We start from the raw sequence: 13,340 nt of genomic DNA, 5'->3' as shown, positions 1-13,340 counted from the left end.
ACTGGGACCACGCTATCTTGGTCCTTTCAAAGTCTTGTGCCAGATTAACCCTGTCTCTTACAAACTCCTTCTTCCTCCTTCTCTTCATATTCCCAATGCCTTCCATGTCTCTCTCCTTAAACCACTCATCATTAACTGCTTCTCTCCCAAACTTGTTTCTCCCACTCCTGTTTCCGGTTCTTCTGACGTCTTCTCCTTGAAGGAGATTCTGGCCTCCAAGACGGTCCGAGGAAAAAAAAATGTTTTGGTGGATTGGGAAGGCTGTGGCCCAGAATAGAGATCCTGGGAACCTGAGGACAACATCCTAGACAAAAGTCTTATCCTCAGGTTCTCAGGCTCCAAGAAGAGGGGGAGACCCAAGGGGGGGGGTACTGTTACGCCGAGCGCTCCGGGTCCCCGCTCCTCCCCAGAGCGCTCGCAGCATCCTCGCATTCGCAGCGCCCCGGTCAGACCTGCTGACCGGGTGCGCTGCAATATCTCTCTCAGCCGGGATGCGATTCGCGATGCGGGAGGCGCCCGCTCGCGATGCGCATCCCGGCTCCCGTACCTGACTCATTCCCCGTCTGTCTTGTCCCGGCGCGCGCGGCCCCGCTCCTTAGGGCGCGCGCGCGCCGGGTCTCTGCAATTTAAAGGGCCACTGCGCCACTGATTGGCGCAGCAGGCTTAATCAGTGTGTTCACCTGTGCACTCCCTACTTATACCTCACTTCCCCTGCACTCCCTCGCCGGATCTTGTTGCCATTGTGCCAGTGAAAGCGTTTCCTTGTGTGTTCCTAGCCTGTGTTCCAGACCTCCTGCCGTTGCCCCTGACTACGATCCTTGCTGCCTGCCCTGACCTTCTGCTACGTCCGACCTTGCTCTTGTCTACTCCCTTGTACCGCGCCTATCTTCAGCAGTCAGAGAGGTTGAGCCGTTGCTGGTGGATACCACCTGGTTGCTACCGCCGCTGCAAGACCATCCCGCTTTGCGGCGGGCTCTGGTGAATACCAGTAGCAACTTAGAACCGGTCCACCAACACGGTCCACGCCAATCCCTCTCTGGCACAGAGGATCCACCTCCAGCTAGCCGAATCGTGACACAAATATTTTATTATTTTAAAATCTTTAGGCAAGTATATTATAAAGCTTCATCATACTTTTAAGGATCCAATGGGTTCACATGGTCAGGTGATGCAGCATAGGGCTAAAAATAAGCCCCAATTGCCAGATACAGTATCTAATTAGTAATATTAATTTTCCTCCAAAACCACTATTCATGGTATCTATTACACCCAGTATCCATGCTATCTTCCCATATTATCCGGCCATCACTGTACAGGGAATTATTAATTCAATTTGTATATAATATAATAGATGTGCAGAAATATGATCAAATCTGATAGTGTAGCAGCCTATATTTCATTCATTTATAAGAATGGCGCAAATGAAAAACCATAAAAAAAAAGTACACAACCACAAATTAGCTTTTCTATTGCTTCAATATTTTATCTTCGTTAATCTTCAGTACAAGAAAATGGTAAATATAATCACAAATACATAGAAAATATATTCACCCAGGTGCAGATACATCGCTTCAATAAAACATTACAGACACGGCAAGTACGGTATATAAAAGTCCACTGCTCCAGCTAGATCTTTAAATGTCCTCTTTGCCGTCCGTACAGTTTCTCTTTCAGGGAAAAGACAAGGAGCTCACAAGCCTGATAGCCCGGTCGGCAACGTTTTAGGATTACATCCCTATGTCAAGCCTACAAATGGGTTACCTCATCACCTCTCAGTGTTCCACTGCAGTTCTGGAATGAACTGCATTGGAACGTACCTTTATTTCTTGTGTTTAAAAAAGCCTGTTTGAAAGCTTTCTTTTTCTTAATATTAGATCTTACTAGGAAATCCGCAATAGATTTCCCCTTCTTGTATACAATATGCGTTTTTTGTTTGAATAGACTCCCCAATATTCATAAATGGCATTTCTGACCAACTTAGCATATCCATCAAATATAGTAAAACATGTGATATCTCCTATACCTAACTTCTGTTTTTTTCATTTTCCTTTTTTGTCTTAAATTTTCTCTTGGAATTTCTTCTAATTTGTTTCTTTCATATCCTCTCTGTACAAATTTCTCAATGATCTTATTTTTGTTATTTTCATACTGGGTACCTGGGTACTACAGATTATTTTTGTTCTAACAAGTTTTCCCTTAGGGATACCATTAAAAACATGGGGGGCATGTCCACTCTTCCTATGCAAAACATTTTTTGCGATCTGTGTCCTTAGAATAAAGGGACGTCTGGAACCCCTCTTTTGTCCTTTTTACATGTACATCAAGATAGTGTATCTCAGTCGGACTACTCTCAAATGTAAACTCTATAAGTGGATGACACTGGTTCAGATAATTGACCTACTCTAGCAGTTCTGGATGCGTGCCCGGCCATAGGACAAACACGTCATCCACAAATCGTAACCAAGTGTGTACATAATTACTTGATGATGTAATGGAACAAATTCCCTCTCAAACTTATCCATAAAGATATTAGCAAGACATGGGGCCACTGGGGACCCCATCGAAGTTCCTTGCCTCTGTAGAAAAAACTCCTCCCCAAAACAAAATAAATAATTTGTATAAAGATTAAGTTCCAACAGATCCATTATAAATCTGATCTTACTGTTACTCAATGTAGCATCTTTTATTAATTGCTCTTGTACGGCTGACATTCCTTCATGTACCAGAATATTAGTATAGAGGCTTCTAATATCCATGGTACACAAGAGCATGTTCCCTGTAATGTCACAGTTGGAAATGCGGTCAAGGAAGTATTTAGTATATTTAAGACAATTAGGCAGACTTTTTACAATTTTCTGAACATATCCATCCACATAGACAGCAAGAGAATATAGGACTGAGACACGATAGGACCACCCGGGTATCTTCGGCATACAAAACCGGCACCCATGGTGTATCATTAATGAGGGCTTTTTTGTTTCAACATCTATAATCCCAATATAGGATGTGCAACTGCTTGTTAACCTAATGTGTGTCACATTAGGCTTACAAGCAGTTGCACATTTCTTGAGCACTAAAATTACAGCTTTCATGGAGCACAATCACTTTGTATTGCAACTCTTGGATTTTCTTTTAAAACACAATTATTTCTTATTCAATGGAACATTTTATCACCAGACACAAGGCATAGCTATGGGGGCTTCATGTGAACCTAATTATACAAATTTGTTTTTAGGGTGGTGGGATGACATTTGTTTCTTCACAGAGCACATTTTATTTTGGGGACATTATATTGATGATGTCCTCATTTTGTGGGGTGGTGAAGGGTCCTTATTGACCCTTATTGAAATTGGGGAACATAGACAATATATTACTGAAGGAAGAATATAGGTGGATATACAGGCTTAATTGCCTGTCCCCCAATGGGCTTATTGAAGGCTTTTCATTTGCGGCATTCTTATAAATGAATGAAATATAGGCTGCTACACTATCAGATTTCATCATATTTCTGAACATCTATTATATTATATATAAGTTGAATTAATAATTCCTTGTACAGTGATGGCCGGATAATATGGGAAGATAGCGTGGATACTGGGTGTAATAGATACCAAGAATAGTGGCTTTGGGGGAATATTAATATTACTAATTGGATACTGTATCTGGCGATTGGGGGATTGGGGGCTTATCTTTAGCCCTATGCTGCATCATCTGACCATGTGAACTCATTGGATCCTTAAAAGTATGATGAAGCTTTATAATATACCTACCTAAATATTTTAAAATAATAAAATATTTGTCTCACTATGGAAATTGACAGCCAATAAAAGAACGGGCTTTATAGAGTCATTATAAGCTGGATGTGGGATATCATGAGGCATACTGAGTGAGCTCAGAAACTAAGTCTGGATTATCTACACCTGGGCATGCATGAACCTCAATATAGCACATTGAAGGTGCTCAGAGACTAAGTCCCCAATGTGAGCTACTGGACTTGAGCAAATATTGCAGCTGACAAGCGCAGGCGCGCCACGAGAATAGGATGTGAGATACATGGCTGATGGGGCAAGTGATGTTATGATGGATGATTGGAAGCCGGGACTCCAGGAATACATGTAACAGGTGAGCATTTATGTCTCCTTACCTACTATTGACGACCTGAATGAGAGATGATGAAAGAAGACAGCACAGTGGTTGATTCAAAGGGGAATGGAATTGACGTAATGGTGATTGAGAATGTAAATAGATTGCGCTACAGGCCACACGCTTCACTGCCCATTACCCTCCTGAAGACGTTACGGTATGCAATGAAACATGTAGAGGGGGCGAGTGTTTGTTTATATTTTGAGTTTGGCTAATAGGCTCGTGTTTGCACAAAGCACTGCAGGCTCTGATGATAGAAAAACAATAACTGGTGTATTCCGGTAAATCATTTCACTAACTAGCATTAGCCATTGCTTTTAATGTGTTGTTACACAGGGATTTTTCATTGTCAATAATAAAAATTGCAAGTTTTAGGGGTGGGAAGATAATTCAGGGGTTTTTCACCCCTGGTGGCTGCCCGTGGGTTTGGTTATTTATAATTTAAGGGCCTCGGACCTACCCTTGGGGTTCTTTTGGTTGATTCTTCTATACTGAGTACCCCCTAAGAAAAAGAAGTATGGTACCATCAACTTTCAGTAGTACTGGACTGAGACATCGAACCCTAACTTAAGGGTCAAAGAAGAGTACCACCCTGGGGACCGAGAACAATAAAGGATACTTTTCACACAGAAACACAAGCTATGATTGTTATTACCACTACATTGTTTAAGTGCATGCTTCTTAGTGTGAACCGCCAAGCAATGGGTTTTGTTATTCCAACCGTAAAGTACCTCAAATGTGCATGCAAGGACTGTTTCTTTCAAGTTAATTGTTGTGCCATCTTCTTGGTAGGGTGGTCACCCCCAGGCCACATGCTTCAGCATCACAGCCAATAAAGGTAATCATTTACAGAGGGAATAACTATAAGACCACTCTTCACATTTTAACCCTCTTTCTGACAGCTGAACTTAGGGATCTTTGCTGTATAAAGAGTTTAACAGTTATAATGGAACTTGTAAGGCTAGGTTTGCACAGTGATTTGTGCCTCCAAGGCACGGATATGTTGGAAAACTGTCAAAATGACATGCCCGCGTATCCGTGTTTAAACAGTCACGGACCCAATTTCTTTCAATGGCCCGAGCGTAGTCAGCTAGTGGCTTTGTTCGGATCATTTTCCCTATGTATCCGAGTTCTGTCTTGGGCTGAAAATTGCTGTAAGTCACATTTCTCGGTCCAAGTCAAAACGTGTATACGCCTGGGAAACTACCTGAACTTAGTGACTAGATTACTACACTTGGGCCATTGAAATGAACGGAACACGTGCCTGTCCGAGCACGGACATGTTGGCATGTCATTTTGACAGTTTCCCAACATATCTGTGCATTGGAGGTGCAAATAGTGGTGTGAACGAGGCCTAGGTAAGATCCTGAGCTCCCCCATGGTAATGACTGTAGGCTGCCAATAGGGGTTACAGGAGAAAGACCTACACTAAGATGACAGACTATCTAACAGTATGAAGCGCATAAATGAGGGGGTAGGTGATGTAACATTATTTGCACTATTTGGGTCTTGTCACATCCCACTCATCCTCTACACTCTTATACTCTTTCATCCTCTAAAAATTGTTCTGAAGGTATCACACATGGCACTGCCATTTTGTGGTTTAAAAAAAAATATATATATTACCTTGCTCTATAAAGATAAACTATGGAACATAGCTTAGAATTTTGTATCTATTTAGATAAAAACAATAAAAAATAGCACAGGCTTTAAATTTAATGCCACATTTCATTTTTTCAGGAAAGCCGCGGATTGATTCCTAAGAATGGAGAAATATAAAACCTTTATGCTTCTCCTCTTCTTTTTCATGAAGACCAAAATTTGTTTGCAGTGAGGGAAATATAACTGCGGCCTGTGAAGGTGGCCGTACATTTTTCGTTCTTAGAAAAGGGCAGGTAATGAGACACATTATTATTCTCAGTGATATGCAAACATTACACAAAGGTCATAGTCACTTTACTTTACTGAAGCAGTAAACCATACTTCTCTAGAGTCTAGCTCTTTCCTTAAAAATAGGCCCACAAAAAGCTGAAATGGCAAAAAAACTGATTATTCTGTTACTGATGCCTTGCAGCGCTGGGGTCCTAGGTTCAAAACAAAAGGACAACATCTGCAACTAGTTTGTATGTTCCCTTCATGTTTGCGTGGGTTTTCCCCCGGGTACTCCGGTTTTCTCCCACATACTAATAGGGGAATTTAGATTGTGAGCCAAAATAGGGGCAGGGACCTATATGAGTTTACAGCATTGTAGAATCTGTGTGCACTATATAAATAAAGAATTATTATTATTATTATGTAAGTTTTAGGACCTACCAAAATGGAAAACGACAAATATTATAAATAACCACCAACGCATGCTAAGAGATACACCAAAACTAAGGCCGCACACCGAGGTTGTCATTTTATGTTGCCTATGCCTTTCTCTGGGGTTTGCTAATACAATTAACTAATTATAAGCTTAAATAAAAAAAATGTAAACTATGTCAAGGTGGGGTCACTATAATCTTACTTGTGCAGCATATGGAAATGCCTTAAAGGGGTACTCCGGTGCTTAGACATCTTATCCCCTATCCAAAGAATAGGGGATAAGATGCCTGATCGCGGGAGTCCAACTGCTGGGGACCCCCGCGATTTTGCACGCGGCACCCCGTTTGTAATCAGTCACCGGAGTGCGTTCGCTCCGGGTCTGATTACCGGCGACCACAGGGCCGTCACGCCTCCGCCCCCGTGTGACATCACACTCCGCCCCTCAATGCAAGCCTAGGGGAGGGCGCATGATAGCTGTCACGCCCCCTCCCATAGACTTGTATTGAGGGGCGGAGCGTGAAGTCACACGGGGGGCGGAGGCATGACATCACATGCCGCCGGCCCCGTGATCGACAATAATCAGACCCGGAGCAAACACAAACGGGGTGCCACGTGCAAGATCACGTTGGGTCCCCAGCGGCGGGACTCCCGCGATCAGGCATCTTATCCCCTATCCTTTGGATAGGGGATAAGATGTCTAAGCACCAGAGTATCCCTTTAATGTCCAATAGATGTGTTTTTCTAGGACCCAACTGATCAAGAGTATCTTGGCACCCTCTGGCCTGCTTGTGGCCACGGGAAGTAGTTGTGAAGCCTAAAACAGCCAAGGCGGTTGTTTTAATTAGTTTGCATAACTTCCAATAATGTTATTCAGAGTTGATCATTGCATTATTGGTTGAACTGTACTGTTCTGTTTAGGTTGTACAAACAGCATAGTCCTGCAAGCTACGCAGCTTTCATAACTTCCAAGTTTATGCGACTTTCAATGACTTCTAGTCTGGAAGGGACTAGAAGATCCTTGAACTCCGGTGGAAAACATGTTTGCTTGTTAGTTTTTAATGAACTGGTGCCAGAAAGTTAAAAAGATTTCTAAATTACTTCTCTTAAAAAATCTTAATCCTTCCAGTATTTATTAGCAGCGGTATACTACAGAGGAATTTATTTTCTGTCTGTCCACCATGCTCTCTGCTGACACATCTGTCCATGTCAGGAACTGTCCAGAGCAGAATAGGTTTGCTATGGGGATTTTCTTCTGCTCTGGACAGTTCCTGACATGCATAGAGGTGTCAGCAGAAAAGAAATCCCAAAAGAAAAGAATTTACTCTGTAGAATACAGCTGCTAATAAGTACTGAAAGGATTAAGATTTTTTTATTAGAAGTAATTTACAAATCTGTTTAACTTTCTGGAGCCAGTTGACTTAAAAAGACCTAAAAAAAAAAATTTCCACCGGAGTACTCCTTTTAGTTCAAACCAGGAGACCCAGTGTTATCACTGCTATTTTGCCCCCATGCCATGTATTCTTCGTATTTCCCATAGTTGTAGCAGATTCCTTGCTTTTTCTCTTAGTAATTGATGCTGCGCGAGTTCCTGTGACTTCAACGGTAAACAGAAAATAGGAGACCTAAAATGTTTTGTAAGCTTTTTCAGCTGGAGGGAGGCAGGGACTGATACAAGTGCTTTTACATTTTGGCAAATCTTAAGCATGATTAATGTCTACCTTTAAAAAAAAAATGTACATTAAAACATTGATATAAATGTCGCAGATGATAAATGTTCCTTAGTTGTGAAGTTATTGTAATGAATTATACCCGCTCTCTGCTTTGTGTTAATAATAAATTGGGCGAAAAACTTTTCTCCAAATGTTCAAGAGGATTCATTCACCAAATAATGATGTTTTCATTATCATGGTATTTTTCATGCAGTTTTAGCTGCTGTGACACAAAACATTTTATCAGGCATAATATAGCTGTCCTGATGTAATATGATTGATAGCTTAGAGTTTGGGGCTCAGGGGACTTGTCTAAGATCACAAGGAAGCATTATCTTAGCTCCAGATTGGAGGTAACTGTGATTTATTGCTTTGTATCTTTGTAGGGGCTCACACTTACCTGTACATGTATCTAACGGACTAATATTCACCTTTGACCTCAACCTTTGACCTATATTTTTCTGATTTAAACCAAAATAATTTAAATAGCAAAATAAATTACTTTATATATACATTGCTTTTCTTATCTTCTACTAATCTTGAGGTAGGCCACTTTCACACACAGTATTTTGATCTGTAAATTACTGAAAAAGAGGTAGAAAAGGTAGAGGTAGAAAAAAAAAAAAAAAAAAAACAAGAAGTCCCACTGACCATAATAAAAAAAAAAATCTGGTAATTTCCATTCAGGAAAATTCTACCTACAAAAAAATTTAACCTACAAAAACTGCAGGGAATTTTAAACCAGAATTGTGAATACAGCTCTTATCTATACTCTAAATCCTCATGATCAGGACAAGATAAATAATAGAGAAAGGCATCTATTGTGTTGACAGGGGAGGGTGCTCCCCCCCCCGGTGACCAACAGCGGCACCATGATAAGATCGCGGGTGGCCGTTGGTTGTTATGGTAGCAGGAGGTAAGAGTACAAGCTGTAGTGTGTGCAGCTAATCAGGTTATACTGTGCTGCAGTACAAATGTATTGTAGCATAGTATAACTTGTAAAAAGTAAAAAAAAAAAAAAAAAGGTTCTTCAATTAAAGTATGAAGTGTAAAAAAAAAAAAAAGACCCTTCCCCCAATTAATTCCCTATATTATTATAACAAAAAAGCAAACAAACATAAATCATATACAAACTAGGTATTGCCAAGTCCGTAATGATGTGTACTATAAAGATACAATGTAAATTATCCTCCACGGTGAACGCCGTGAAAAAACAAACAACAAAAAAGTGCAAAATTCACCAATTTTGGTACAAATAGTGGAATAAAAAGATCAAAAGGTAGCTAATGTCGCAAAAATGATACCAATAAAACGTACAGATTGTCCTACAAAAAATAAAAGCCCTCACTCAATGGCGTCGGACGAAAAATAAAAAAATTACGGCTGTCGGAAAATGACAACACAAAAAAAGAATTGTGCTCAAAAAAGGAAAGAGAACATAAAAAGCTATATAAAATGGGTATCACCATAATCGTACAGACCCACAAAATAAATATAACATCCCTTTTACCGCACAGTGAACATAAAAAAATATTTAAAAAACCACAGAAATTTTCCAGTTTTTCACAATATTTTTGAATTTTTCACCAAAAATGCTGCATGTGCACCACTTAGATAAAGTACAATATACCACGATAAAACAATCTCAGAATCACTCAGCTCAGAAAAAGCGTTCTAAAGTTATTACCATTTTAAAGAGACTAATGAAAATTTAAAAAAAAGAACCTGGTCATTAAGGTAAAAAATGGGTCCGTCCTTAAGGGGTTAAGATGGAGTTGTCCTCTGAAGAATGATAGGCAAAAAAATGTCATTGGGCTCGAGTCACAATTAGGTACTGTAACTAGAGATGAGTGAATTAATTTGGTAAAAATCTCTAAAAATGGCAAAAGCTGCTATTTATCCTATAAAAAAAAATCACCAAAAGAAACCTTTGAAAAAGGAAATGCACAAAAGCAAACAAATTAATTATAAGAAAAAATATCCTTACTATACAAACATCATCAAATACATGGTAACATTGAAGTTCAAAGACACCAGAGCACATACAGGAAAATACATATAGTTAAAGGCGCACAAACATAGGACCTCAGGATGCAATAACACATCCAATGTACATGTATAGAAGCAGAGATGACAAACCATATAAAGAGCTATACAAGCATATGCTCAATGGAAGAGAAATAGATGGTATCAAATGCAAAATAATAAACAAAGCAAAGTCTGAGGAAAGAACAGAGGGAAATAATCGCAACCTAGTGTGGTGCCCGACATAGTGTGGTACTTCACGCCACCTACAATACCAAAACATACATTGGGATAGGAACATATGGATCGGGCACCACACTAGGTTGCTATTATTTCTCTCTGTTCTTTCCTCAGACTTTGCTTTGTTTATTATTTTGCATTTGATATCACCTATTCCTCTTCCATTGAGCATATCCTTATATAATTCTTTATATGGTTTGTCCTCTCTGCTTCTATACATGTACATTGGATGTTATTGCATCCTGAGGTCCTATGTTTGTGTGCCTTCATCTATATGTATTTTCTTGTATGTGCTCTGGTGTCTATGAACTTCAATTTTAACATATATTTTATGAAGTTTGTATAATAAAGGTATATTTTCTGATAATTCATTTGTTTTATTGTGTGCACTTCCTTTTTCAAAAGGTTCTTTTGGTGATTATATTTTGTCAGTGTACACACCTGTCTACCATTATTTGGTAGTTTGTTAATTTGGTGATTATCAAAGGAAGGGGGCATTCACACTACGCTTTGTTACTACAGGAAGCGGATCTGGTTCCTGTATTCATTTGAATGAGCTGACCGGAGTCATATAGGGGGAGATTTATCAAAACCTGTGCAAAGGAAAATTTGCCCAGTTGCCCATAGCAACCAATCAGATTGCTTCTTTCACTTTGCAGAGGCCTTGTTTAAAATGAAAGAAGCGATCTGATTGGTTGCTATGGGCAACTTGGCAACTTTTCCTCTGCACAGGTTTTGATAAATCTCCCCATAGTGACTACGGTCAGCTCATTTTTGCCCCGTATCCGGTTTTCTGACCGGACCTAAAACCGTAGTATACTACGGTTTTAGGTCCGGTCAGGAAACCAGATACAGGGTAAAAATGAGCCGACCAGTGTCACTGTTTGATTCTGGTCGGCCCATTCAAATGAATGAGAAGGGGGCCGGGTTCAGCTGGGGTACGGGAGTACCTGGTTTTCCTGTCACCCAGCCGGATCCGGAAGCCAAAGGCTCCAATCATGATGTGAATGCAGCCTAATTCTAATGAATTAGACCCAAAATGAATTTCTGGAAATTTTCTCTTCTGGGTCTAGAAAATGTCTCCAACCAATGCAGATGGCAAATGTAATATTTCCTATACTGCTTGCCAACTCATGTCAATGCTGCTTGTTTGTCATGCCTAAGACAGAGGTTTTATTCAGCCTAGTAGAAGGCAGTGGGTTGTCTTCCAAATGGTGGCATTCAGGTTAGTATCTTGTCAAGTTGTGGAGTTCCATGGTACTAGCCTAAATTAAAAGTTGTATTTTTCTGTTCAGAATTTGACTATTAAATCCACATAGACAGAAACTTAGTTTAGAGTATAGTAAAGTCTTCCACCAACCTCCAATGGTGTAGTGTATTGTGGTTCCCCTGTTAACGGTCTTCATTTGCGGTAGGAGTTTCCTGATTTACTTAGATATTCATGACGATCCATGGCAGGATATGTTTAACTGTCTCAGGCAATCTTGTAGCCCAAGACTTGCCTTGGGACTAATGTGATCAGAGTAAGAATGTCAACTGCCTCATACAAATCTATAGGACTTCTGACATCCTGACCCCAAATCACATCAGTCTTGGGGCAAGTCTCAGGCAACAGGATTGTCCGAGACATTTAAATATATCCTGTCCCAACCTATCATGACAGAGCCCATTTAAGTCAAGTGGCTCTTCAGATCAGCAAAATCCATAAGCATTATTGCAAGATTTTTTTTTTTTAAGTAGCTATCACTCACAAGTAAAGTTGTAACTAATTATAGGTAAAGAAGTTAAATTATTTATTAGTTTTAAATACAATTTTAAATGCTGTTCTAGGTTTTTTCTTAGTTTCCCAGTTTATTATGGCATGTGTTGCGTTTATGTATAATGGTCATTATTTGGTTTCCATTTTTCTGTTACCAGGTCACCCATCAAGACTTGACGCCCATATCACTCCTCTGCTACCAGCTCAGTTTGCCAGATTAACGGCATCACCCGCAGTGACCTTCATGACTACTCTGGCCGATCATTCATCAAATGGTATGAAAAATGAATGTGCTGCCTCATAAGTAATCTCTGTTGCCATAAGTAAAATAATGGATAGTGACAAAAAAATACAGATGACTCCAAGGGTTTCCCATCATGCTTTCTGTTGACTACTCATTTTGTGGTATCTTCTCTTGTACACTATCAAGTAAAAAATTTTGTGAACAGACACCAATAAGGTCCACAATTTTAGAGAAGCTGGGGGTTATTTATTAATTTAAAACACAAAGAGAAAAAGAATACACAGCCGCACATCGACAATTTGTATTTTGATTTCTTTGCTTCTCAGCATAAATTCAAAAACTAACAGGTTGTTAATATACATTTTGATCAAAAAGTACAAGCCCACTCGCCATGTCAAGGCCACCTATATAGAGTGGGTCCCTAACCTAACACTGGCGTAGTGCCGGTCAGCGACAACCGCCCCCTGCAAAATCATGCCCACAAGGGGAATGACCCAGAGGCCAAGCTGCCCCATTGCTGCCCGACCAAGCCCCTGGCTCCGGGCCACTCCACCCCACAGACAAAGCATCACGGTGACAATGATCGCCGCAGAGCACCACACCATGGTGAACACCTACCATGTGCTCCCTGACAGATTGCTGGGAGAATATTAGGAGGAAACCCAAATGCAGTCTCCTGCTGATTAAAAACACCTGGGCCGAAAGGGTGGAGCAAAGTGCTTGCTATGAAAGAGGAAAAAGAAAGAAGAGAAGGCTGGGAGAGGCAGTGGTCGTCGCCCAGTGCTACACCAGTGTTAGGTTAGGAATCCACCCGGACTAGGTGGCTTTGATGTGGCAAGTGGGCTTGCACTTTTTGATCAAAATATATACTAACAACCTGTTAGTTTTTAAATTATGCTGAGAAGCAAGAGGA

At 40.3% G+C, this 13,340-nt stretch overlaps 1 protein-coding gene across 1 annotated transcript in view; it reads left to right on the top strand.

Moving 5' to 3' along the window:
* The window catches only part of TCERG1L (transcription elongation regulator 1 like), a 340,750-nt gene that overhangs the window by 207,802 nt on the left and 119,608 nt on the right, over positions 1 to 13,340 (top strand). The window contains exon 5 of the mRNA XM_056529021.1: positions 12,342 to 12,458. Within this exon, the coding sequence (XP_056384996.1) occupies positions 12,342 to 12,458 (117 nt within the window). The remainder of the gene's footprint in view (positions 1 to 12,341; positions 12,459 to 13,340) is intronic.

Source organism: Hyla sarda, chromosome 7, assembly GCF_029499605.1.
Source record: "Hyla sarda isolate aHylSar1 chromosome 7, aHylSar1.hap1, whole genome shotgun sequence".
In the NCBI taxonomy this organism is placed as follows: domain Eukaryota; kingdom Metazoa; phylum Chordata; class Amphibia; order Anura; family Hylidae; genus Hyla; species Hyla sarda.
Note: the sequence above shows the minus strand (reverse complement) of the source record. Positions and strands in the feature narration are given on the sequence as shown.